Source organism: Danio rerio, chromosome 2, assembly GCF_052040795.2.
Source record: "Danio rerio strain M-AB ecotype USA chromosome 2, GRCz13ab, whole genome shotgun sequence".
Lineage (NCBI taxonomy): Eukaryota > Metazoa > Chordata > Actinopteri > Cypriniformes > Danionidae > Danio > Danio rerio.
The window spans coordinates 47,094,163-47,121,864 of NC_141022.1; the positions used below are offsets into that span (position 1 = coordinate 47,094,163).

Below are 27,702 nucleotides of genomic sequence, written 5' to 3' on the forward strand. Positions count from 1 at the left end.
TCTATTGGATTGAGAGTTGAAGACTGTGGAGGCCATTTGACTACAGTAAATTCATTGTGATGTTCAAGAAACCAGTCTGAGATGATTTGTGCTTTATGACATGGTGTGTTATCCTGCTGGAAGTAGCCATCAGAAGATGGGTACACTGTGGTTATAAAGGTATGGACATGGTCAGCAACATTACTCAGGTAGTCTGTGGTGTTGACACAATGCTCAATTGGCATTAATGGCCCCAAAGTGTGCAAAGAAAGTATCCCCCACACCATTACACCACCATCACCAGCCTCAACAGTTGATACAAGGCAGTATGGATCCATGCTTTCATGTTGTTGTTGCCAAATTCTGACCCGACCATCCAAATGTTGCAGCAGAGTTCGAGACTCATCAGACCATGCAGCGTTTTTCCATTCTTCTATTGTCCAATTTTGAACCAGCTTGAACCAGCGACCTTCTTACTGTGAAGCGACAACGCTACCTACTGCGCCACGGCATGGCCCCAACAATTATTCAATCAAATGAAATTTACATAATGCTTCATATGTTTTCTAGCTTTTCTTTTTCTAATGTTACATAGTATAGTATCATATTGTTTAATCTCCTTTATAAAATGTCCACAATTTGGCTTAGCTTTGGCCCATTTTTTTTACATGAATATGGTATTTTTCAGGCAACATTATTAGTTGTATAAGAAAATAAATTGTAGGCCTACTTTTTGAATTAATTTCATTTTGTACTAAAGCAAACATGACATTATATAATCCAATTTGTGATAGTGTACCAAATGTCCTTGAAATAAAGTTAGAAACATCAATCCAAAATAATCTTGAGTATACACATAAAAAAAAAACAGATGAGTAACAGATTCTTTAACAATACCACAGAGTTTTCTCTATCCAGTTCAAATCGTTCAAATAACTCTTTTACAGGATACATTCTGTGTAAAATTTTAAAAGATACCTGTACCTGTCTCCAAAATAGAATTATTTAGACATCAAGTCTTCTCCCTAATGTGCCTCAGTGGGAAGAGCCTCACTCCCAAAAGCCCCGCCCACATCTCTCGCTCCTTCAGTTTGTGTTTCCTGTGTGTTTGTGAGGTGTGTGAAGTGCAGCTGCTGAACCACTGAACGAGACCTGCGCACACCTCACACACAGTCCCAGGACTTTCCCACACTTTTATTTCATTTTTTCTGTATTTTTTCATATGCCCTCAGGACTGTTAAAGGGTACTGTAACCCAAGACCATCAGGACAAGTTGATCATATAAACATTTACTTCCTAAACACATAACTCTAGGAAGAGGGTTGGAGAGCATGAGTTAAGGTAAGTAGATTTGATTTATTAATTTATTTTAACGACCTTAAAATCTCTTGACTTTTAAGCAGTCACAGATTATTTAATTATTGATTATGCATAAATCTGTACTTGTCTATGCTTATACAAATTATGTTTATGCAGGCAACTTTTTGCAGTGTAGATCAGATATCAGACTTTTAGATTGATTTGATTTTTATTATGAAATGTAGAATGATATGATAATTAATGTAGGCTATTTGTGTTTGAGTGTTAATCAAAATGTAGGTTAACAGAAGAGGACATGCTTGTTTCCTGGGTCTGCCTTTTCTTTCTCAGTATATTATTTGTTATCAGAGTAAATGATTAACTGTGTCTTTTCATTGTTCTGAGTCAGAGACCTCTCTGTGCCCATCCTTCTTTAAAGCCAACCGACATTTTAGCGCAAAGAATGTTTTATTTCGTAATCAAACAAATGGGTCAAGATTATTCATTAATATATATTGAACTGCCATTCACAGAACATTTTCCATGTGATGCATTTCTGTGTTGTTTTTGATGCCTTATTACTTTCAGATGAAAATGAAGCTGCTGTTATTATCAGCTCTACTTGGATTTGTCTTTTATGTTGGAGCGAAAACAGGTGATACAAGTCATTTAACTCCAACAACACAGCTACTTTTTGGTGCCTTAGGGAACATTCTTTTAATGTTTAGGTGTATTGAATGTATTGCATTGTAAACTGCTTTGGTGAACATATGAAAAAAACGATTATTTTTACAATTATATTAGATATTCTGCAAAAATACATCATTTTTAGTTGCTTTTCTTTAAAACTACACTTTAAGAAGTACACTTTAATCACAAGAAAATGTTGGGGATTTGTTCCCCCCATAGTGAATCTGACTTGTAATGCTTTTGTGTGTTGTGCTCAGACAGTAATCCATGCATTTCTGCAAATGCCAAAACCTGTGGAGAGTGTATTCAGATCGGCCCACAGTGTGTGTGGTGCAAAGATCCTGTAAGTTCTTTCATCCACACTGATTTTCTCCTTGTATGACTGTTGATCAGAGTCTTCCTGGACGATGTGTAGCTCAGCAAGTCTCTTCTTGCATCTAAACAGGATTTCAAACCTTCACGCTGTGATGACATTGAGTCCATGGCGAAAGCTGGCTGCACTGCAGACGGTGTAGAAAACCCTAGAGGAGCGGTCACTATTGACAAGAACAAACCCGTCACAAACCGTAAAACTGATGGAGGACAGAATCTGAGGCCCGATGAAATCACACAGATTCAGCCACAGAAAGTCACGCTGAACCTTCGCTCAGGTACTGGATTTGTCTGAATGTGTTGTGAGATATGAATCAGAAGTTGAATATGTGAGTTCAATATGTGACATTTCTGTCATCATTTACTCAGCCTGTATGGCTTTGTTTATTTCATTGAACACAAAAGGAGAGTTTCTGAGGAATACTGATTATATCTACCAATCTTTTCCACTAAGCCAAAGCATGTAAGGACTGAGAGAACACGTTTGAAAAAAAAAATTACAACAGTATTATAAATGTGATCCATGCAATTACTGCAATACATTTTTTTAATAATGATTTTTTTTTAGGGTTTTTAAACTTTAATGGACAGAATAGTGCAGAGAATTGACAGGAAAAAATTGTTGGGAGCAGAGAGAAGGGAATAGTCGGCAAAACACCTTAAGTCTGAAATCGAACTCTGGTCGCCGTGAGCACCATGGTGCTATATGTCGGCGCTCTTAACCACTAGGTTATTGTGTACGCTGACACATTTTTTTAACTAAATACATCTTACGTTATATTGTTACTAGAGATAGTCATGCAGATTGAGTTGGACCTTTTAAATGAATCAGATGTCCTAGTTCACTGAGGCCGTCTGTGTTTTATAAAAGCATTGTTTGCCATCTCTGGGCATGAGTTGTTTTGAACTGTTGGTAATGACATTAATTGTGATTAAATCTGTTTTTGGGAAATCCGGAATTAATTTACAAGTTAGATTTGATCCTGGAGAGCACGGTGACTCAATGGTTAGCACTGTCACCTCACAGCAAGAAAGTTGCTGCTTTGAGTTAGGGCAAGGCAAGTTGGCATTTCTGTGTGGAGTTTGAATGTTCTCCCTGTGTTCGCGTGGGTTTTCTTAGGTGCTCCGGTTTCCCCCACAATCCAAAGACATGCGCTATAGTTGAGTTGGATGAACTAAATTAGTCGTAGTGTATGTGTGTGATTGAGTGTGTATGGATGTTTCCCAGTGATGGATCGCAGCTGGAGGGGCAGCCACTGCATGAAACATATGCTGGATAAGTTGGCGGTTCACACCGCTGTGGATACCCCAGATTAATAAAAGGACTAAACTGAAAAGAAAATGAATGCATAAATGAATGAATGAATGAATGTGTATGGATGTTTCCCAGTGATGGGTTGCAGCAGTAAGGGCAGCCGCTATGTGAAACATATGCTGGATAAGTTGCTGGTTCACGCTGTGGGGACCCTAGATTAATAAAGGGACTAAGCCGATAAGAAAATGAATGAATGAATGAAATTTGCCGTAGTGTATGAGTGTGTGTGAGTGTGAATGCAAGATTGTATGGGTGTTTCCCAGTACTGGGTTGCGGCTGGAAGGACATCCACTGCATAAAACATATGCTGGAATAGTTGGCGGTTCATTCCGGTGTGGTGACCATTGATAAATAAGGTTCTAAGCCGAAGGAAAATGAACAAATTAATGATTTAATTCTCAAGTTCAATTGGCTGACTCTGAGCGACTGTTATAAGGTCATTGATCATGATGTTTATCAGAGACTCAAGCACGTCATGATTTTGTCAAGTACAATGCGATCCCGGATTAACATCTATGTTGATCCTGGAACATCATTTTTGTTCGAAAATGTAATCCATACCTATTCTCTACCCCTAAACCCAATCATAAATGTAAATTATTCCCAAAATGAGAGGGGAATAACAGTTCGATAACAATCATGTAGACGTGCTTAAACCTAACTGTAAGCCTAAACTTAACATAAACAGTAAATGTATCCCTTAATTCTGATTGGCTGATTGGACTGTTGTTCCAGGATCAACATAGAAGTTAATTCAGAAACATGTCCTACTTGGTGAAATCTGGTTGACGAGTCTCAATGCCTTACTTTACATTTGTTCATCAAACAGATGACTCAAGAATACCTGTAAATTTATTAACAAGTCTAATGGAAAATTCTCCAGATATTTAGTGTTGCTTTTTATTATGAATTCGCCTAATGAATTCAGCAAAGGTATTCAAGTGAAAGTAGCATTTATAGCATCTTTAGTTTAGTCTCTTATCTCGTCTCTTGACAGGAGAAGCACAGAAGTTTACTCTCAAGTTTAAGAGGGCAGAGGATTATCCTATCGATCTGTACTTCCTGATGGACCTCAGTCACTCTATGGTGAGCAATCTGGAAAATGTTAAAAAGCTGGGAACCGAACTCGCCAATGAGATGAAGGACATCACGAAAGACCTGCATATAGGTCAGGAGGACACAAATGCTTACATCCACACCTTCGTATGCTTTTAAAGCTGTTAAATGATCCAATAACTTGTTTGCAGGTTTTGGTTCATTCTTGGAGAAGCTGGTTATGCCTTACATTCTGATGACGCCAAAGTATCTGAAAAACCCCTGTTTTCCAAGCGACTGCACTGCGCCCTTCAGCTACAAAAACGTCCTGAGCTTGACAGACAATCATGGATTGTTTACCCAAGAAGTCAGCAAGCAGAAAACCTCTGGAAACCTGGACGCTCCGGAGGCCGGATTTGATGCAATCATGCAGGCTGCTGTCTGCACGGTGGGTCGAGCTGAACATTCCTCAGATGCCAGAGAACTACGGGCAAAGTCAATACATGTTTGCACATGCCGTTTTATGCTTGCCTGTGAATGGCCTGAGATTTGTTCCAGTAAAGTCATTTTTTCTCATGTAAAATGCTTACACTTTTTTAAGTTGAATGCAAATCTCTAGATAGTATATAAAAGAAATCACCTCAACATCATCTTTATATGCTGTTTTAACAGTAACCTGAGGGTTCTGATTTAACTATCAAAACTATTTGTGTAGTCAACATGTATATGCCAAATCAGAAACACACTTATTATTGGGTTACATGGATACTCACCCTTAGGTCCTAGGAAACAGTAAGCATGAGTTTAGCTACAGCAAAAAAAAAAAAAAAAAACCCTGCCCATATGAAGCTGTGTACTCTGTTTTGATTGTATCTCAGGACGTGATTGGCTGGAGGAATGTCACTCGTCTCCTTGTGTTTTCCACGGATGCTGGATTTCATTTGGCTGGAGATGGAAAGCTTGGTGGCATCGTTCGTCCTAATGATGGGAAATGCCATCTTGACAATAATATGTACACCATGAGCAACTACTTTGTAAGTATAAAATTGATATGGATGGATGGATGGATGGATGGATGGATAGAGATGGTGTGCCATGAAAATATATCACCCACACCATAACCCCACCAGCAATGTGTAACTTGTGAAAAATGTGTAACTTGTGAAAAAGAGAACGATGGATCCATGCTTTTATGTTGTTTATGGCAGTTTCTCAATACCATCCCAACGTTGCATACACCAAGGCTTGTTATACAATGCACCCTTTGTTTAGTAAGTCTGTGCGAATAATAGACTCTCCTGTTGTGGTACCAGGTGTGAGCTTCTGATACTGTAGCTCATCTTCTTCAAGGTTCATTATGAAAACTCAATTGCAGACCTTGGTTATTTGAGGTGAAGCTGGGCGATATGGCAAAAATGCAATCTCGATGATTTTCCATATTGAACGATAACAATATATATTTCGATATCAGCTGTTAATGCTTTCAGATTTAAGAGTACCCCAACAATGACTGAAGCCACAAAAATGAGAAGGTCCTTTAAATAGCTTTACCTATTTTGGGTGGCCAATAATTTTGGCTACTGAAAATTAGGTGCATCTCTAATATCAACACACTTTTAGTTTCCAATTGTTGCACTTTTCTGCTGTGGGATTGGCTCTTAGATCATTATAGAGTAAAAAAGTCCAGAGAACATTGTTATCGACACATTTTATCGCGATTTGATATCATATCATTTATTGGCTCAGCCCTAACTTGAGGTTATTTGATTATTATAACTGTAGACTTTCTATCAGCTCAAACCAGTCTGGCCATTATATTTTACTTTTAGCATCACCAAAGCATTTCGCCATTTACTGTAAGCCCTAGAAATGGTTGCATGTAAAAATCCCAGGGGATCCCAGACAAGGCAAGGCCATCTTATATATATATAAAAGAGACATAATGGTGTGATCTGTCAGATGTAGCACATTGCTTATTCAGTATAGGCACAGCTAAACAGATGTGTTTTCAGTCTCGATTTGAAAGTGTCTAATGTTGGAGCACATCTGATCATTTCTGGAAGCTGATTCCAGCAGTGGGGGGCATAGTAGCTGAAAGCCGATTCACCCTGCTTTGACTGAACTCTTGAAATTTCTTATTTATTTGATCCCAAAGATCTAAGTGATCTGTTAGGTTTGTGTTCAGTGTGCATATCTGTAATTTATTAAGGTCCTAGGCCATTTAGTGATTTATAGACAGGTGTGATGTGCTATGATTTTCTGGCTCTGATCAGAATCCTGGCCGCAGCGTTTTAGATGTGCTGCAACTGTCTGACTGTCTTTTTTGGAAGGCCAGTGAGGAAGTGGTTTAAGTAATCCACCCTGCTGGTGATAAAAGCATGAACAAGATCAGCAGTTTTTGAAATACTCAGACTAAACTGCCATGTCAGTTTATCTAAATCACTTTGTTCCCCATTGTGAGGCTCAGTTTGAACTTCACTAGATCATGTTAATCATGTCTACAAGCCTAAATGCAGTGAGTCGCCGCCATGTTTATTGGCTGATTAGATATGTGCAATAATGAGCAGCTGATCTTTATAAGGTGACCGGTGACTGTAAATCAGAGTGTTCTTACATTCTTTTCTTTTTTCTTTTTGTTAAAAGGACTACCCCACCATCTCTCAGCTGGTAGACACACTGAGTGGCAACAATATTCAGACTATCTTTGCTGTGACTGAAGAAATCCGGGAGATTTATCAGGTCTGTACATCACAATCATATATTAAATCTTTGTTATACTTAAACTCAACCACATTTATTGAGGTGACGCCAGGATGAAGTTGAAAGTAGATGGCCTTATCCACCATATTTTCCATCTAAGAATTGGAATGGCAATTTGTGGCAGGGGCATACTCGCGTCAAGCTCCCTAAACTGTTCTGAAATGCAGTTATGCAGAGCAGTATTATACCTATATAATATTAAACAACTAAATATCATTCCTTCTGTTATTTTCTTTTTCTGAACTGACATTTTGAAAATCTTGCAAAATGACACAATGAACTGTATTGGTCTGAATGGTCAATTGTCGTTGATTATAAGTCAGAAATTACCATAAAAAGAGAATTTAAAGTTAATTGTTTAATTGCAACTTAATTGTTTTATGTTCAATCAACTTAAATTTATTAAAACAAAGTAAATTATGTTATTTGCTAGTTTCAGCTCGCTGCAAGTGTCATTTTAATGTTTTGCACCACGCTGTTTAAATAGCAAATGCATTTGCTCTCATGGTGAAAGTAAAGGTCGATTGGAGGAGGCTCATCTCTCATTCTCGCACTGCAGATGGTCTGTTTGACTGTTTTCTCGCTAGTGAAGCGTTCAGTTTTTACACTTACAAAGTCCGCCATGTAAATAGCAAATGCTACGCAAACGCAACTGACTCTTAAAGAGAATGAGAAATGAGACTCTGATTGGTTTATTCTCAAAACACACCCAGAACCTATTAAGAGAATAAGGTCAACACTTAGACCATGCACCGTGGCGCAGAGCGTATTTTTCCGTCACTAAAATAGCAAAAGTGGATTCAGATGCGCCCTTAATGCTTTTGTGCCCTGCACTTCAGACTTTGTGTGTAGATCGTTAAAATAGAGCTCCTGAACATGATTACGATTAATGAACGATTGTTTATTGAAAATCAACATTAAATAACTAACATTAAAACACGCATTGTCTAAAACAAACAGTCACCTTTTTCTAAGCATATATTTGTGTGGATGCAATAAGTTTTGTGCACAGACAGAGGATATCGAAACCAGCCGAATTCGAGCACAGATAAACACTGTAAGAGTTCACAAGACTGATTTCTCATGAAATTGGTCTTACTTCATACATATAGCCTAAAAATAAAGTCAAATTAGATGCAAAGTTTGACCTAAAGTATGCTGAAATAGCTAATCAGGTTACAATATACTAAATAGCCTATCCCACAAACCAATGAAAACATACATACATTTTATTAATAAATAGGATATAATTGAAATAAATAGGTGAAGCAGTGGCGCAGTAGGTAGTGCTGTTGCCTCACAGCAAGAAAGTTGGATCGCTGGTTCGATCCTCGGCTCAGTTGGCGGTTCTATGTGGAGTTTGCATGTTCTCCCTGCGTTCGCGTGGGTTTCCTCCGGGTGCGCTGGTTTCCCCCAGAGTCCAAAGACATGTGGCACAGGTGAATTGGGTAGGCTAAATTGTCTGTAGTATGAGTGTGTGTGAATGAGTGTTTGTTGATGTTTCCCAGAGATGGGTTGCGACTGGAAGGCTATCCACTGCGTAAAAACGTGCTGGGCAAGTTGGCGGCTCATTCCGCTGTGGCGACCCCAGATTAATAAAGGGACTAAGCCAACAAGAAAATGAATGAATAATTGAAATAAATACACATATTTTTTTCACTGAAGCATGTATTACACAAGCTAACATTTCGAAAACGTTGACCCCATCAATCGTCAATGTATAATTCGCACACTGACTTCACTCATGACATTTCTCATTAAAATAACGTCACAGAGATCAGATCTGGCTGCAAAGTGCTGAACATTTTTGAGTTCAGCGGGGTGACATGTGCTTCAGTGGGGAAAGTAATAAATAAAATCGACCTGGAAAAATTCGATTTATTACAGATTCTGAATGCCGATTTCGAATAATCATCCGTCCCTAAATTAAAGTTTCAGCTTTGGTACAGTTTACTGTAGTATAAATGTCACTGTTGAAGTTCAGTTCATGTCAGATCTGTGTAATGCTGAAGGCACTGATCGCCTGAAGAGCAACTCTACAGAGCAACAATATTTAGTATTCTACTATAGTATTGTTATTTGATGAAACCTCAGTCATTGTGGTTAAGCTGTTGCATTTTCTACTTCTACTAACTTCTTATAATACAAGCCTCAGGTTTAACTCCTAGGTAGTAGTCTGTATTGACTCCTAGAGCAAATGAATGTGTGTGTGCAACAGGAGCTGTCTGCCCTTATCCCAAAATCAGCTGTGGGGATACTGTCTACCAGCTCTTCCAATGTCATCAAGCTCATCATCGATGCTTATAATGTGAGTTAAAGTTATGTATCAGATGTCTCTGTCTAAAAGTAATGCTTCTCTGTGGTCAGCTCTAGTTTCCTTCTGTGTCTGACGGAAAAGAAACTGAAACCACAGTTTCTCTTTTTTTGCTTACAGTATATTTTACTTTACAGGCAGTTCCCACGCATAGGGGTTGTTTATAATCTTAAATATTCACTCAGACATTTTAATGATCAGAAATGGGTAAGAGGCTTATTGCTCAGCTGGATTAACAATTCTGTGACTAGTCATAAATTTAAAGGGACAGTTTTCACAACAACAACAACAACAAAAAACATAATTTACTCATTCCTCTGTATTTCAAAATATCTTTTCCATCATACAGAATAAAGTAATAGTAATACTGGCTTTAGAACAACATGATGGCATCAAAGAAATTATTACTATGCCTTTAAATGTTGCATTTGAATGAACTCTTGATATTTGCCCAGCACTAATATGCTCTTTGTGTTTAATTCCGTGCATTAGTCTCTGTCCTCTGAGGTGATTCTGGAGAACAGCAAGCTACCTGATGGTGTGTCCATCTCTTACGTCTCCCACTGCAAGAACGGAGTGAGTGGAACAGGAGATAATGGGAGAAAGTGCTCCAACATCTCCATTGGGGACGAGGTGAGAGAGGGAACTTGTCTGTGCTTGTTGAGTGACTCCATTTATGTAACTGCAGCTTAAGCTTAACCCACAAGACAGAAGCTAGTCACGTTTGTTTCTCCTGTAAGATTGCACAGTTCAAGCGCATGCCTATTTATCAGTGCTCTTCTTGTTTAAATAGTTCCCATTAAAACTATCGCAGATGCTGAGATGAATTTCATCGTATTGAGTATAGCTGAGAGCTTTAATTTTGACAAGCAGAAGAGCAACACTCAATTAAACGGAAAGAAAAATATGTGTAATTAAATGACTTCCAACCTGCTTTCTATGTTATACACTTTTTAAAATATGGTAAGACAACATCTACTGTGGCGACGCAGTGTTCAAGCTTCGGCTGGGTCAGTTGGCGTTTCTGTGTTGAGTTTGGATGTACATGCGGTACAGGTGAATTGGGTAGGCTAAATTGTCCATAGTGTATGAATGTGCGTGTGTGTGGATGTTTCCCAGAAATGGGTTGCAGCTGGAAGAACATCCGCTGCATAAAAACATGCTGGATAAGTTGGCGGTTCATTCTGCTGTGGCGACCCCGGATTAATAAAGGGACTAAGCCGTAAAGAAAATGAATGAATGAATGATCTTCTGCACTGATTTAGTGCATTTAAACTGACAGTGTCTTTTGTGTAACTTGCAGGTTTTTAGATGAAATACTAAACCAGCACATTGTGAAAATGCAGTTTTGGTATTAACTGGCAGCTTTGATTGACAGAAATGCGCTGTAAAAAAAATTTAAATAGTATGATTCGGCATATTTCTGTCTGTGTATTTTGAAACTTACAATCTGCCAAAAACGTAGAGCAAAAAAAAACTTGGAAAAATCTAAAGTTTGAAGTTACTACTATATCTTACTTAAAGTCTACACTACCTGACAAAAGTCTTGTTGTCAATCCCAGTTGTAAGAGGAACAAACAATAACTTGACTTCTAGTTGATTATTTGGAAAAGTGGCAGAAGGTAGATTTTTCTGAAGAATCATCTGTTGTGCTGCATCCCAATCATCATAATACTGCAGAAGACCTAATGGAACCTGCATTGACTCAAGACTCTCACAGAAATCAGTCAAGTTTGGTAAAGGAAAAATCATGGTTTGGGGTTACATTCCGTATGGGGACGTGTGAGAAATCTGCAGAGTGGACTGCAACATCAACAGCCTAGAGAGATATCAAGACATTTGTGCTGCCCATTACAGTACAAACTACAGTAGAGGGCAAATTCTTCATCAGGATAGCACTCCTTCTCATACTTCAGCCTCCACATCAAAGTTCCTGAAAGCAAAGAAGGTCAAGGTGCTCCAGGATTGGCCAGCCCAGTCACCAAATATGAACATTATTGAGCATGTCTGGGGTAAGATAAAGAAGGAGGCATTGAAGATGAGTCCAAGGACTCTTGATAAACTCTTGGAGTCCTGCAAGAACGCTTTCTTTGCCATTCCAGATGACTTTATTAATCAGTTATTAGAGTCATTGCAGAGATGTATGGATGCAGTCCTCCAAGCTTATGGGAGTCATACACAATATTAATTCTTTTTCCACTGTAGCATGACTTTATATTCTATACTGAACATTATTTCTGTTAAGTGACAAGACTTTTGATCATGTTTTATGCTAGACATACAGAATAAAGGGCATGCTAGACTTCACCGGTAAGGCTAAATGGAATGCCTGGGATGCCAAGAAAGGAACTAGTAAGGAGGATGCTGTGAAAGCGTACATCGCTAAAGTCGAGGAGCTGAAGGGGAAATACGGCATCTAACAGACACCCATATGATGGCCAGCATGCTTTTACCTGTACTGTTCTCCCAATAACGCCTTAAGGCCTGCAGTGTCGCTCACACAAGACTGTAATCGGTGTGTGAGAAAACTGGCACTGACCAAGAGAAAACCGTCCACAATGTAGTGAAAAGAATAAATACTTTTGTATGCGCTGCCATAATATTCACCTTTACAATAAACATGTGTTTACTTCTCTCCTGTTAACACTGAAGAAAGAAAAACATGTTGTGTTGCCCTTAAGAAATTTTGTATTTGTATCTGAGACCCTTGTTTTTGGTAAAATAAGTGTAATCTAGAGGCCTTTGTCTTTCATATTAGCCACTTCTGACACCAAATGATCAACTAGAAGTCAAGTTATTATTTGTTGTTCCTAAAACTTGGAAAGACTTTTATCAGGTAGTGTATTTACATGGAAAAAAATCTGATGTGTTATTATAGATCATATTAAATGGCACTGAAATAATAATAAAAAAAAAAACAATTAAAACATTTTTCTAGTACAATACTAAATACTGGTAAAATTACTAATATTTGAATTGATTTTGTTTAAAACATATAATCCTATTTAATCCTATAAACTTTTTGTCCCGTTTCTCATATTGTACTATATGTGGATTGAAGCTATTACTTTATAACCATTATATTTACTACAGTATGTGTTAAGAACTTTCTATTGTAATATATTATAGCTATACTTGTGAGAATGACATTGTTTTTATAGTGCACCTCTGTTTTAGTGAATGTAATGTGCAGAAGTTTTTGGTTGTGGTTTTATAATATGCAATGAGGCATTAGCATTTTATTTTATTTCCAATATTTTTCTTGCATTTTTTCCAGATATTATACAAACTTACAAATGTATATGAAAAATAGAAGTCCTATCAGCAAAGAGATGACATGAAATACATAGCAATAAAAACAAGAAATCTGTAGAACTCTTAAAACAAACTTACACTTTTCTACCCCCTTCTATGCACCATCCCTCCCATCTCCCACCCCTCCCTATTTCCTGAGGCCTTCAATAAGTATGTAACGGTGAATCAAGACGCTGATAAATAAATAAGACATTTAAAAATTATAAATAAAATAAATAAAAATAAGTATATGGGTAAATACAGAGGATGAAAATGTAAAATAAAAACTAGAAGTCTCTCTTTCTCCCTTTCGAAATTCTAGTCAGCAGTTCCTGAAATGTTAAGGTTCTCAATGACTGATAGTATGGGACTCCATGTTTTGTTAAAGGAGTTCAGTGATCCTTTAAAACAATGTCTCAGTTTCTCAAGATAGATGCAATTAAGAACCTCTTTAATCCAGTGTTCTGATGATGGAGGGGACACATGTTTCCATTTGAGGAGAATTGCGCACCTGGCGAGCAAAGTGGTAAAGGCAATGACGCAGCGTGATGTTTGTGTAGTTGGGGTTGGAAGATAACCAAAAAGGGCAGTCAGAGGGTCAGGAGTGATGATTATATTAAGAGCTTGAGAAAGAATTTAAAAAATATTAGACCAATAGGTTGTTAATTTTGAACATGACCAAAACATGTGAAGGTAATCGGCCGGTGACTGCTTACATCTGTTACAGGCATCACTTCTGTCTGGAAATATTCTAGAAATTTTGGCATTAGTGAAATTGGTCCTATGAAGTACTTTACATTGTAGTAGGCCGTGTCTGGCACAAATAGATGAAGAGTGAAGTAAACTAAGAATGTCTTTCCATTGGTCCTCAGAAATGCATTAGCATTTTATGAAGTGTCACAAATATAAACCCCTTCTCCATGTACACGATGCACATAAATTATATGCAACTGTAAACACTGTGTTATCATTATATGTGCCTCACAGGTGTTGTTTGATATAGAAATCACGGCTAAAGGCTGTCCGTCTAAAGGTAAACCAGAGACCATAAAGATCAAGCCGCTGGGGTTCAGCGAGGAGGTGGAGATCCTCCTCAACTACATCTGTGAATGTGAGTGTCACAAAGACGGGATCAAAAATAGTCCCAAGTGTAGCGGAGGACAGGGAACGCTGGAGTGTGGAGTCTGCAGGTCTGAGAAGCTGTCAGTCTCTCTCCTACATAAATGAAGACATGACAAACTTTCTGATTGACTGTTTTCTCTCTCATATCAGGTGTAATGAAGGTCGATTAGGCAGATTATGTGAGTGTAGCCATGATGAGGTGCTGGCGGATGATCTGGATGCAAACTGCCGTATGAATAATGGCACAGAAGTCTGCAGCAACAATGGAGAATGTGTCTGTGGAACCTGTGAATGTAAGAAAAGAGACAACCCAGAGGAGAGATACAGCGGAGAGTTCTGCGAGTGCGACAACTTCAGCTGCGACCGCTCAAACAACAAGCTCTGTGGAGGTAGGGCTCGTTGGGCGATTAATGCTGGTCTGGGATAGGTGAATATAAGAAAATTTTACTTGTTGGATAAGTTACCTAAATAATCAACCTTGTGGTGCACCTTAAATTTTTTTTTATTAAATAAAGACACTTAAGTTGATTTGGCTACATTTAAAACAGCACAATTTTAGTTTAAAGCTAGGAATAAACTACTTTCAAAATGCATACAAAAGTTTTTTGAGAAAAGACAAGGGGGATATAATCTGAGAAAAGAACAACATTTTAGGAGGTTAAAAAAAACAAGGACAACTTTAAAAAGTTTGTGTATGTCTGTCTGTGGTGTAAAACTATAGAACAGTCTAGTCAGACTCTCGAACAATGTCAGGATATTAATCAATTTAAAAAGTTGTATAAATATATATTATTAAAGGAATATAATGATGAAGGTAATTAAAAAAAGGATAAAAAGAGAAAGTTATGATGACATTTTAATTCATGGCTATTTGCAGTACTGTGTTTTTTTTTCTCTGGGTCTATGTTACAAAATGTAAAGGTACAAATGGAATCAAATATAATTTGTCAAAGATGCCAAAATGATGAAATATGTTTCATGTAAAAAGAAGAGATAAGTAAAAGAAGAAATAAGTTGAAGTAATAGACGATTGATGAATGTGTTGATGGAGTGGTGAAATAATAAGCTTGTGCTTCATCCCACTTGATTTTGGAACATGTTGAAATTTATTTTTTGTAAATAATATTTTATGTATGATATTTTTATTCGGAAATAAATCAAATCAAATTTGAGCTAGAATTATTCAGATTATTAGTGAATGCTCAGTTCTAATTCATATTGAATTTGGTTCTGTATTCTGTCACATACACAGTATGATATGCAGTGAAATGCTTACACAACCGCTCAAAACCTTAAAAATAACAATACCAAAAATAACAATAAACAACAGTAATAATCTAAAGTTTGGCAAATAGAAGTTATGCAATAGAAAATAAAATCAGATAAAACTATTTAAAGACTTTCAAATTTATGGAACAAAATCAATGCCAAAAGTATTGAAATAAAAAGCTTGTCGAATAGCACTAACCAAAAAAAAATAATACATTGAATTAACAACTGCTTGCATTTTAATGACTTGAATTGCCAGAGTTTGTAATTTTAGGTCCTGAAATTTAACATATCTGTTTATTTAAGCTGAGGATATTTCGATTCTACACATTTTCATACATAATTTCAATATTTCATATTCAACTTCCAGATTTCACTTCCAAAATATTCAGTTTAAATGTTTAAAAATATGAAGTATAATATTCAAAAGGCAAATTTCTGTTCATTTTATTTCAGTTCAAAAATTCGCTTCCATAAATTCAGTGGCTAAAATTCAACTGTTAAAATTTGACATAACATCTGGGAGCTGCAGGAAAAGCAATATATTGCAGATAGCAGTTTCGATAGATTGCATATAAAAAAATTTTGATAATTTTATAAAAAGTATACTAATTTTTTAATAAAAATTGTATAATTAATACAGAACTTAACAGGGAGGCAGTGTAAGGAGGATAAAATTGGGGTGATATAATCATATTTTGTAGGCCTGGTAAGAACTCTGGCAACTGCATTTAATACCAGCTGAAGTTTCTTAATAGAGGATGTTGGGCAACCAGAGAACAGAGCATTACAGTAATCCAGCCTAGAAGTCGTAAAGGCATGAACTAGCTTTTCTGCATGGATAGCATATTTCGTAACTCAGCAATATTTCTCAGATGAAAAAAGACGGTTATTGTGACATGGGATATATGATTGTCAAAAGTTAAATTGCTGTCTAATATAACACCCAGATCTTTTACAGTAGAGCTAATACTAACTTTACTAATACTAAATGTTTGTCAATGTATAGTGCTGTGGCAAAGTGTAATTCAAGATTGATTTAAGGTTTTCAAAATGTATTGCTATTCTTTCTTGAATCTAAATGGAGCGTAGTTTTAACACCAGATGGTGCTCTTGGCTAGTTTTTAATCGTACATTCAAAAGATCGCTATGAAGAGCCCTTGTATGTTTGGCTGAGCGATAATTTTTTTAATGTTACAAGATTAATGTAAACAGCTCACAAAGAACACTCTTGTAATTAGCTTGAAACTTTTCTAACTTTATTAATGATCAATTTAACTTTGAGTGGTATGTGTAAGGAATTGGATGAAAGCAAAGTATGACTGTTTTTGAAGGACACATTGCCATCTACTGTTAAAAACTAGATTTAAGTATCTTTAGATTTACCAGAACAAACAGATTAAGTAAAAAAAAAAAAACTTTAGTAGTGAATGAAGTGTCCTTTTCTCCACAGGTCATGGCCGATGCGAATGTAAGAAGTGTATCTGTGATGCTAACTACACCGGCAGTGCTTGTGACTGCCCTCTCGACACCGCAACTTGTCTGGCCAGTACCAATGAGATCTGCAATGGTCGTGGCAAATGCGAATGTGGCGTGTGTAAATGTGATGAGAATTATGAGGGTCCGACTTGTGAAATCTGCCCAACCTGCCCAAGAATTTGCACCGAACGCAAGTGAGTTTCTGGCAGATCCTTTACTAATGAGGTTAGGCTAACACGGCTAACCCAGTTTTGCATCTGAGAACTTTTTTTTCTCCTACTTTGGGCTGTTTCAAAGCTATGTGTCAAATTAATGAATCAATTAAATCTTAGCTAACAGTCCTAAATAAATTCCTCTGTGTTTTGCCTCAAAGGGATTGTGTGGAGTGCAGACATTTTGGTACAGGCAGCAAGCAAAAGACATGTGAGGAGGACTGCAAATCTTACAGCATAAAGAAGGTGAAGACTAAGGAGGATCTTCCTCCGCCTAACATTAATCACTGCAAAGAGCGAGATGTTGATGACTGCTGGATCTTTTTTACTTCTTCTATCGAGAAAGATGGCAGCATTCAGGTCTATGTGGCTGAAAACAGGGGTAAATAAACAAGGGACATTAGCAATTAGCAAACAATCCTACATTTTGTCTTGTTTGATTTCTTTCAGTCAGACATATTAGTTTGAAATTATTCTTTGTTTCTGTGTTGACAGAGTGTCCCTCTGGCCCTGACATCATCCCCATTGTAGCAGGTGTGGTTGCAGGAATCGTACTGATTGGCTTAGCCCTTCTGCTCATCTGGAAGCTGCTCATGGTAATTCATGACCGCAGAGAGTTTGACAAATTTGAGAAAGAGAAAAATAATGCCAAGTGGGATACGGTATGTGTCTTTATTAATATATATTTTTGTATAATACAAAAGTTATATTAATTTGGTGGGTTCGTCTTATAGGAGCAATACTGGGATAACAATGTATTTTTTTCTGTTTAGGGCGAGAACCCCATCTACAAGAGCGCTGTAACAACTGTGGTGAATCCCAGATATGAGGGAAAGTGATGGGTCTTCAGGATAACTAACGGGAATTGTTCGCAACAAATACGAGTAGGGTCTGTCAAAACGAGCGTAACATGAAGGGGGTGTAGTAGAGGCATAACTTGAAGTTACAGTATCAAGACCCACATGTCAAAACTATGTTGTCAGGAAAATGGCACTGAACCCATCAAAATTATTAATGTCTACACCTTCCCCAACTCTAAACCCAACCGTCACAGTTATTAACACTTACACCTTTCCCAACTCTAAACACAACCATCACAGTTATTAATGCTTACACCTTCCCCAACCCTAAACCCAATTGTCACAGATATTAACAACTACACCTTCCCCAATCTTAAACCCAACCGTCACAATTTTTAACGTCTACTCCTTCCCCAACCATCACAGTTATTAACGTCTAGACCTTCCTTAACCCTAAACACAACAATCACCGTTATTGACGTCTACACATGCTCCACTATGCACGTACAGCTGTAAGTTGCGTAGGCTTTTATACATGACATGCTCAGTATTGTACTCTTAATTGCAACCGCAAGGGGCGACGCTGAGTTGGCTAACTTTCATGACAAAACAAACAAAGAAGTCAGCGAGTGGAGTTGCAAAATGAATTAATATAATAATGTAATTTGGAGAAAATGCATGAAAACATTTGCTGAAAATGTTCTCTGGGAAGTATTTTCAACATCTTGCCAACAACATCTTGTTGTGACATCTTGCATAGTTCAATGGGATCTGGATAACTGGAAGTTACGCCTCTACTACAAGTTATGCCCCTGTCATGTTACACTACTGTCTTGCAGTGCGTAGACAGATACACTTGACAAATAGAGCACCACAAACTGTATTTAAAGGCATAGTTCACACAAAAAATTTAAATTGTCATCATTTACCCACTTATGACCAACTAGTTTTGGGCTACATTTACATGACAGTAGCTACGTTTCCATCCACCTATTGTTATGCTCATTTCAGATACGCGCATAAAAAAATCAGTTGATGGAAATGCCAAGATGCACATAAATTTTGAAAATGCGCATAAAAAACGCATGCGCATAACTGAGTAGGATAAACTTTTATTTGATAAGAAAAGATGCGCATAAACTACGATGGAAACAATTTTACCGAACAAATTCCAGTATGTGCATTAAAACAGTCATGTGATTATTGTTATAAGAGATCATGTGATGATAAAAATGTGTTTAAATGGACAAATCAGCAGGCTTCAAACGCCATCACGTGTTCATTGCGTGTCGACATCGTCTTCTAAGGCGCAAGTCATTTATTAAATAAAGAAAAGATTCACGCAGCTTCTCCTGCCTCAGCAAATGTCGTTTTTACTGTTGATATTTGCTGCCAGTTAATCAGGAAGTGACAATTTTGTTCTCTTTGACGCATTGGATGGAAACGCTGCTTCATTCGCACGTCTTTTATGCAATATTCCAATTTTGCGCATAAAGTTAGTTTGCATTTTTGAATGGAAACATAGCTAGTGATCTAGCCAAAACCTGATAAGTTTTTCTCTTATCTTTTAAAAAGCTTCCTCGAACGCAGCCAAAAACACTGTATTCTGTGCTGTTGGTAGCGCTGCGCTAATTTGTATGTAGAATTTGTTGTATGTGCGAGATGCGTCACTGCTGTTGGTTGTAATGCACTCTCAGAAAAAAAGGTACACAGTGGTACAAATAATGTTCCTTGAGGGCCAGTTTTGTACCTTTGTAAAAGTTGTACCTTATAATAAGTGTTGGACAACTCCTTCTTTATTACAATATCTATGAAAATAAATATTACTGGAAAGGCAAAGTGATTTATGAATAATTTCCATATTAAAACATGAATCATCATTTAAAAGCATATGTTTAAAGAAACTCATAAACAATAATTATTAAGGTCTTTAATGCAATAATACAAAACAACTGGTAAAACATTTGTATCTTTGAAGGTACATTTTGGTTTCCCATGGTATAAATCATGTTCTTAAAGGTACAAACTGCAATGGTACAAATTTGTTTCTTTGTCTTAAGGTACAATTCTGTTCCATAAAACGGTACTGCCCCAGTGACAAGGGTTTGTACCTTCTTTGGTACAACATTGTACCATTTTTTTCTGAGAGTGTGTGAAGTAAATCCACACTTTGCTTATAAAGATATAGCAGCAACACTACCGCATACTTTGTTATTCTTTTACACCTCCCTCAACAAATATGTCATGATTGTTGTTACAACTGCCTCAGTGTGTGTGTTTGGAGCTTTGTAGATTTGCAATTTCCATTTTTATCATAAAATACATCCCCATTTGCTAGTATCTGTCTTTCCTACTGAGGGTGAACGAACCCTTAATACATTTACAAATAAATCTACTCCAAATGTTTTGTCTCTCGAGCATCCGCTTCTAGCTTTAGCCTGCTAGCATCACTAGCCAGCTAAAGCTACCGGCTTCTTTTACTTACTGTTTCACTTAATGTATTCGCTCTTCACTCTGTACGTTGTCACTTGTGTGCCTATCCTTGTGTTTATCCTTCCCAAAGCCTTACGTTTTCTGGTTATTACATGGATATGACAATAGCAGTGTTTTCAAAAATTTTATCCAATTTTTTGATTCATGCATTTTCACTCCTAAAATTGCTGCTGTGTAAAAGAACAGACAAAACACACTAAAAAATGTTCTGTTTATAAGCAAAAACATTGTGTAAATGACCCCTTAGCTTCTTTCATATGTTGAACAGACTAGAAGATATACTGAGGAATGTTTTAAACTGGTAACCATTGACATAGCATTTATTTTTTTGTACTATGGATGTCAATGGTTACAGTTTTTGAACATTCTTCAAAATATCAGATTTTGTATTCAACAAATTATGACAGATCTTTGATTTTTGGGTTAACTATCCCTTTAATATAGTTTAAGGTTAGACCAAAATGATCACTCAGATGTCAACAATTGTATCCTGCATTTTAATATTACAGAAAGCTACTTATTTAGCATTTTACCATCTGTTTTAGCAGAAATCTCCCCACTCATGTCTGCTACCCAAGAAAAATTATTTTTGGGTCACAATCTACCAGATCTCATTCAAAAGCTGGTTTCCCATTGCTTAATTATCATTTTCTGTTTTGACCCAAAAATAAATTTATTCATTCATTTTCCTTCAGCTTTTATTTTTTTTAGCGGTCGCCACAGAGGAATCAACCGCCCTGTTTTCTAATGTTTATATGTAAATATTAAACTCTCCTGTGAAATTATGGTATTCTCGAGCCAGAGCACAAGAAGACACAACATGGTTCACCGATGATTATTATTTTTAAATACTTTTGGTAAAGCCAATAAAACAGTGTGGGGTTTAACCAGACAGTGTGGGTGAGTTCTTTCTTATGTGAAACTCAATGGTTGTATTTGGTGAAAGCACTCATAATCTTTTCATAGTATTTCATTATATCTCTAAGTTATTTCAGACTGATGATGAAAATAACTTATAAAATAGTGTGTATAGACCATTTTGAGGGATTTAAACAAAAGCAATGGTCCCAGCATTCCTGTTTTATATTTCTAAAGCTTCCGAGAATCCACAAAGAGCCACATATTGATAAATAACGCTATGATAGCTGTTTTAACAGTAAGTTATGATTGAATTGCCTCTTTTTTACAGTTATGAAATGGTTTGATAACAAGCAGGAAATGTTCATGGGCCAATGACATGACCACATTGAAATCCTATAGCATCATTTAGGGCACAACTGTGTCCTAATAGAGAAAGCTAACAAAGTAAATGTTGGGTAAGGCAGATTTTATAGACCAACATGTCTTTATATTTACCCCAAAACAACTGCTATTGCATTTTTTTTTCTATTTTGACATTGACAATATCATAACTCCTTTCACAAACGATGTAGTATTTCAAAATATGTATAGTTTATTGTCGCACGCAAACAAAAAAAAGTGTCGTAAAGACAATAGAAGGGGTTAAGTGTATTTTTGCAGTAATTAGTTCTGCCACAGCATCTCTTCATGCTGCCACTTAGATCATATGCCTGAAGCTTCCCACAGGTGATTGGTGCCACTCACTGACCAATCAGGCGGCGTCTCGCTGCCATTGCAAAGTTATTAACCCTGTGGCAGTCTCGTACTCTCCCTGGGGTCTGCTTACAGCCTTAACCTGACGCAAATAACTCCTTCATTTCCCCGCCGGATCTGTCCTAACGGGGTTGCGTTGTCTTCATTTAACCGAGAAGATCCTCTAATCGCTGTGTCGAAGGAAAAGCAAAGGCGAGAGAGCGAGAAAGAGAGACAGTATGTCTGACGACTGTGCCGTTTGTTTGCCAAACACCACCTTGATGCGTTCCACAGTTACGCCGTCTAAAACAGTTGAAATGTGGCAAATTCAGGGCAGACCCGCGAAGACCTCTGGATCTACTGCTGGTAAGTCTCGACTATCTGTCTACGTCCCGTTTAAAGTAGATTGATCGATTATTGTCGTTTCGATAACATAAAGGGGCTGCTGAATGAGCGAGTCCAACTGTGAACTTGGCAGGCGAGCGTCAGCATATTCCAAACATCATTATGTGACATCAGTCCGGCAGCTGAACTAAATGAGGTCTGCCTCGATAACCGCATACTTTGATAAAAATGTCTGAATATTAAAATCGCTCGCGAGGTATTTGGGGGTTGAAACAAAGCCGAAGGTGCACTTTTTCGCGCAGGTTAAATATCTGCAGAAGGCTTTGACTGCGGATGGCCGCATCATCTTCGCGTATTAACTGCGAGTCTACGTGTCATTCTCTTTAAAAAGCTTGCCGCGATTCGGTTTTTTAGGTCTTGTATGTTTTTTTGGCTATGTTGATAAAAAGCAGCCGCTTTTGTATCTCTTCCGCGTCTATTACACCAGCGCCCGTTGTTCATTTACGTAGAATCCGGATTGAAGTTACATAATTGTGAACGGTCAAACGGATTTGCGCGAAGCGACCGAAAATGCGTTATTGTTCAGCGTTTAGCATGGTGGCGCTATTGCGGGTTCGTCTATTGTGTTTCAGCGGGAATAAAAATACAGACAGCAGTGATATATTCTATTGTTAGTACAGGAAAGCTGTCTGCATTTGCACTTGTGTCATAATGTGGCTGCTGTCCTAGGGAGGTGGTGCCTGACACCTTCACCCTTGAGGTCAAGAGTTTGTTCATCATGACCAATGCTCATGTTTGATTGTGATTGTTTGTGACAGGTATGGACGATGATGGACGGATTATTACCCCTCTAGAGGGTCAGATGGATTCCTTGTGGGCGTTGTGGGTCTTCTGGGAATGGAGGTAAAACCACAGTTGAGTTGGATCACATCTTGGGTGTTTTATCTAAACCTTGCGTATCAGATAATACCTGCATGATCACACATTATCGTAATGCATATAATGCTCAATCCATTTTTTCTTTGTGTTGTGGTCTTACGATGTAAGTGCACTGATGTATGAAGGAGAAAGTATAGGACTGCTACATCAGACTCAAGAGGAACGGAGAATGTTTTGCAGTGAAATGTGATCTTGTGGGCGTTTCATTACCGCCATGGGGCACTTGTTTTTTGCTTCCAGTAAGAGCAGTATTCGGAAATATACATCATTAAGATGAAGCTGTAAGAGAATCTTGTTTGTAAGGAAATTTTGAGCTTTGTTGTGATTGACCTGCATTTTCACAAGCTTCACATGTATTTGATTACAACTGCAAATGAGCTGAAAAGTCGGAGATTTGATGTTATGATTTAGTTTTATTTGTGCTCAATCCTTTTCAGTTGTCACATCTGTTTAGTATTACTTTTATAAGGAATGTGCCTCCTAATTAAAAAAAGTTCTACGTCAAAAGCATGTTTCCGTAAATGTTGAAAAAGTAAACCACTTAAAGAGGTTGTATGTAGGTTTTTGACCCTTCTAAGTAGGGCTTCACGATTGTGGCAAGTTTTTTTTTTTTTTTTTGCTTAAAATCAAGATCAGATTCTGTAAATGTTAAATAAAAGTTAATGATTAGCCTGTTATTATTGTTAATTCTCAAACACATGGTAAAACAACAATAATATCAGGCCTATGTGTTGCTTAAAATGCTAAATATTGTATTATGGTGGATTGAACAGACTTGCAATATGTCCTGTTTGTTAATTCACAGTAAAATAATGACATCAGAATGTAACTTCATAATTATAAAGTTGATTTATTATGTTTAAGACATGTGCTTGTCATCTGTCAGCATTATTAGACCATTATATTTCCATTATATATAGACTAGGGTTGTTATACTGACACAGTAAACATTTATTTTCATGCACAACACTGTGTTCGCTATGAAAGAAAAAAACATCAAATGCTTATCGTAATAACTCTAAAATGCGATATGCTCATTTAATTGTGCGCACAGGTTTCACCTTCACTTCAGAGTGCGGCTCATGGCTGCTGTCACTGTAAGAAAAACACATACATGCAAATCAAACCTCTGGCATGGCCCTCAAACAATTGCTCTGTGCAACAAACAGAACGTTATTTACAACTTCATTACCTGTTATTCACAGCATGTGCAGGTTATGTTCACTGAAGTAGGCATCATTTGTGTGCACGTGCGTACTTGGCAGTAAACAGACAGTGCGTCAGCTCACGTGTGATTTTTGCGACCGTGAATACATCATTACACGAAGACAGAAATGACATTTTGGGTGAATTATACCTTATAAATACAGTTTGTGACACTTAAAACGCCATTTGAAGGTGTCAATGTTGCTGTGAATACTTGTGGGGACGCCTTTTCTTCTCTCCTGACCTTGAAAATATAATTGGCTGAATCGTAAAAAAAGCTAAATTAGGATCGTGGGTAGGATCGAATCGAGATCCTGATCTTTTTTTCGATTAATCATGCAGTCCGACTTCTAAGGCATAAAAATACCATGATATATTTGTAGATATTTAAAAAAAACATGCTAAGTGAATGTACTTGTTTATCTTAGAAAGTCAGTTACTCAATTTGAAATTGTGCGTTCTTTGTCAGAAAGTCTCTTTATTTTGGTCTCTATAACCTGCCCACTGCCAGTTCACCCAATTATATTTCCATACTCTGTTGTGCCGTAGTGGGAAACAGCACAGTTCATTTCAGTCTTGAAGGCTTATTGCCTCTATGTATCCAGCTGTGGCTCAAAATACAACCTCTGGAAGAGAGAGTAGCATCTTCCATAATGAGATGCAGATTCAGAGCTATAAAAATCCAGATCATTTTTTTTTTTACTGACAAATAATATAAAGTAGGGCTGCACAATATTTCGTTTCAGCATTCATATAGCAATGTGTGCATCCGCAGTAGTCACTTCACAAAGAGATTCAATGTTAAGTCTGGATTATAGTTGACCCGGAGCTACAGAATTGTATTTACATGTAATTTATATGATTTATGCAAAAAGAAAACATTTCTTATTTAGAATTTCTGTCTTGTTTTTAGCCCAAATATCTTTATTTCAAAGCAAACGCAAGGTTATTTGACTTACCTCACTGGCAGATAATTTCTTTAAAACAAGCAAAAAACTGTTCGTTTTCACTTATTTCTTCTGACGGTGAAAACCAAACAATTTTTTTGAGGAATGCTCTGATCAGGATTTTTGCAGCCGATTCGGAAGTACTGATTCCTTGTCATTGTGATCACCCAGTACCAATTCTGATGCTTCAAGCTTTGTATAACTTGGCCATTGCATAAGCACGTTTTCCCCCTATGTATGAGATTTTGCCTTAACTAGGAGAATAAATTAAGGATGTTGTAGCTTGACAAAAAAAAATAGATAAAACAGATAGGAAAATGTTTTTTTTTTTAAATTACTGACGATGCAATTTGGAAGCATTGCTCATGTGTTGTAGCATTGTAGATGTCTTATCAGAGTTATAAAAAAACACTTGCGATCGGTTCATAAGATTGGCCAGATCAGCAAGTACCGATCAAGTTGTGAAATCTGATTATCGGCCAATCGACCAGAGCATTCCTTATATTTTTACTTTGTCTAAGAATTGTTTTTGATACTTGGACTAGAAACAAGACAAACACAAGGAAAGCATTTACTTTGCTTTGTGATTTTTATTTTTTATTTTTCTCTCCCCATTTCTGTACCTGCATATTGTTAGACTTTAATAAAAGTGAAAATTATGCTATTCAAACCATCTTCTGAATTCATATTGTAATATTTATCACAGTAAAGTAGTATTAGATTTTTTTCAACATTGTGCAGGCCTAATGTCAATATTACAAACATAAACATTAGTTGAGCAGCTTATATTGTAACATCATGTCTTCATAACATGTGACCTGACAAGATTCCAGCAACAAGCAATTAAGCAGTCAGTGCATCAGATGTAACATAACAGAAATTTTCAAACGCCATAGCCGTTCTGAACCACAGAATAATGCATTGTAGTCCAACCGAATTGTAAAGTCTAATAATGAATATTAAACCACTTTACTTTTGTTAAAAGTACACGCTGACTGCTGCTGAGTGACTGATATCTAGTGGTTTGCACTAAATAACAGTTCTAGCTTTCTTTTTTAAAATATATTTGTTTGCTAGTTATTTTATTTTCAAGGTCTGAGGTCAACTTTCTGCTGCAGCAGATGTCACAAAGTGTCACATTAGTAGCATTTAACCCTGAATAAAGCACATAATCAGCACCTGAGGTCATCAGAGTTATAGTTTGTGCAGTACAATATGTTGCAGAAAATAAAACTTTAATAAAATATAAATTTCAAGCATCACGGATGATTAGGAGGACACTTTCCCTTTTAACGTGTAAAAGATTTGTTTTATTGCACAACGTTGTGTGTAGTTAGATCACTGTATATGCGGCATAGTCACGCATGCTCACTCCTGTTTGTGTTGTTCATCTGGCAACTTGCATGTGTGTGGAGTTGTTGGAGAAACCGGGTAAAAAGAAAAAAACTCTCCAGTGTTTTGAATTTGGTCTGCAGTACGTAGTTTAACCACTAGTTGTCAATCCGACATTCTGCACGGACATGCAGAATTTAAATGATAAAGGTGCAGTGTGACAATGTTATTAAATGGGTCTCATAGTAAATAGGTTTGTAAGATGAACAAGATATCATCTGCTTCATCTACACATTCTCCAAGTTTTTAGCCTCCATAAAAACAAATCTCCACATGGCATGGTCGCTGTCAAACCAGCAGGTGGCGATTATACATCCATGTTGACCAATCAGAAGCCTGAACCCCGGCAGTAGTTTTCAAAAAGATTTGGGCTGTATCCGAAATCGCCCTCTATACATTCAGTGAGTTTGAGCAGGAATATTTAGTGGTGTCTGTGATTAAGTGCACTTCATAATGTCACTTCAGTTAATCTCACAAAAATAAAAAAAATAAAAAAAAATAAGTCTACAACCTATGCACACTCAACGGCCAGAAAGTCCCAATAATGCACTGTAAGAGCTGGCGTGCCAATGAATTTCCGCTTCTGGCCAGTTTTAGTAGTGCAAGCTTCAAAATAAAATCTAATTTAAAGTAGCGTTTGTATACATGACAGAAATTAAAAGTATTTGTTTCCTAATAGACAGCTTGCTAAGTGTTAAATAACTTTTACAGGGTCTGACCAAGAAGTTGAAAATCTAATTTATCTGTGGGATTTATCAACCAGCAAAACAAATTAAATGGCATTTCTTCTACGAGTACTAAAATTCGATCACTTGTTTCATTCGCTCCTTCAAGTGGACCATTTAAG

At 37.1% G+C, this 27,702-nt stretch overlaps 3 protein-coding genes across 6 annotated transcripts in view; all 3 read left to right on the plus strand.

The window, feature by feature from the left end:
- Positions 1-27,702, plus strand: part of LOC147846472 (uncharacterized) — a 563,173-nt gene that overhangs the window by 171,391 nt on the left and 364,080 nt on the right. The gene's annotated exons all lie outside the window — the stretch shown is intronic.
- Positions 1,090-21,320, plus strand: itgb1b.1 (integrin, beta 1b.1). 3 transcript variants are annotated; one of them, XR_015477885.1, is made up of 17 exons: positions 1,090-1,320; positions 1,867-1,933; positions 2,226-2,311; positions 2,414-2,618; positions 4,653-4,823; positions 4,903-5,138; positions 5,569-5,724; positions 7,334-7,429; positions 9,669-9,758; positions 10,257-10,397; positions 14,046-14,248; positions 14,331-14,569; positions 16,903-17,122; positions 17,302-17,522; positions 17,636-17,802; positions 17,914-18,193; positions 18,241-21,320. XR_015477885.1 is itself a non-coding variant. In XM_087239839.1 (16 exons), the coding sequence occupies exons 2-16, from the start codon at positions 1,867-1,869 to the stop codon at positions 17,977-17,979; spliced, it is 2,364 nt and encodes a 787-aa protein (XP_087095965.1). In that variant the 5' UTR covers positions 1,090-1,320; the 3' UTR covers positions 17,980-21,320.
- The window catches only part of epc1b (enhancer of polycomb 1b), a 29,171-nt gene continuing 23,534 nt past the window's right edge, over positions 22,066-27,702 (plus strand). For both annotated transcript variants that reach the window (XM_087239829.1, XM_087239830.1), the window contains exons 1-2: positions 22,066-22,392; positions 23,190-23,274. In XM_087239829.1, coding sequence (XP_087095955.1) covers positions 23,269-23,274 — 6 coding nt within the window. In that variant the 5' untranslated portion in view covers positions 22,066-22,392; positions 23,190-23,268. The remainder of the gene's footprint in view (positions 22,393-23,189; positions 23,275-27,702) is intronic.

Bases quoted from the DNA above. Each gene is read 5' to 3' on its own strand.
- itgb1b.1 (XM_087239839.1), top strand. From the start codon at position 1,867: ATGAAAATGAAGCTGCTGTTATTATCAGCTCTACTTGGATTTGTCTTT. The intron at 7,430-9,668 runs GTCTGTACATCA...TGTGTGCAACAG, and splicing joins AAATCCGGGAGATTTATCAG to GAGCTGTCTGCCCTTATCCC. The intron at 9,759-10,256 runs GTGAGTTAAAGT...TCCGTGCATTAG, and splicing joins TCATCATCGATGCTTATAAT to TCTCTGTCCTCTGAGGTGAT.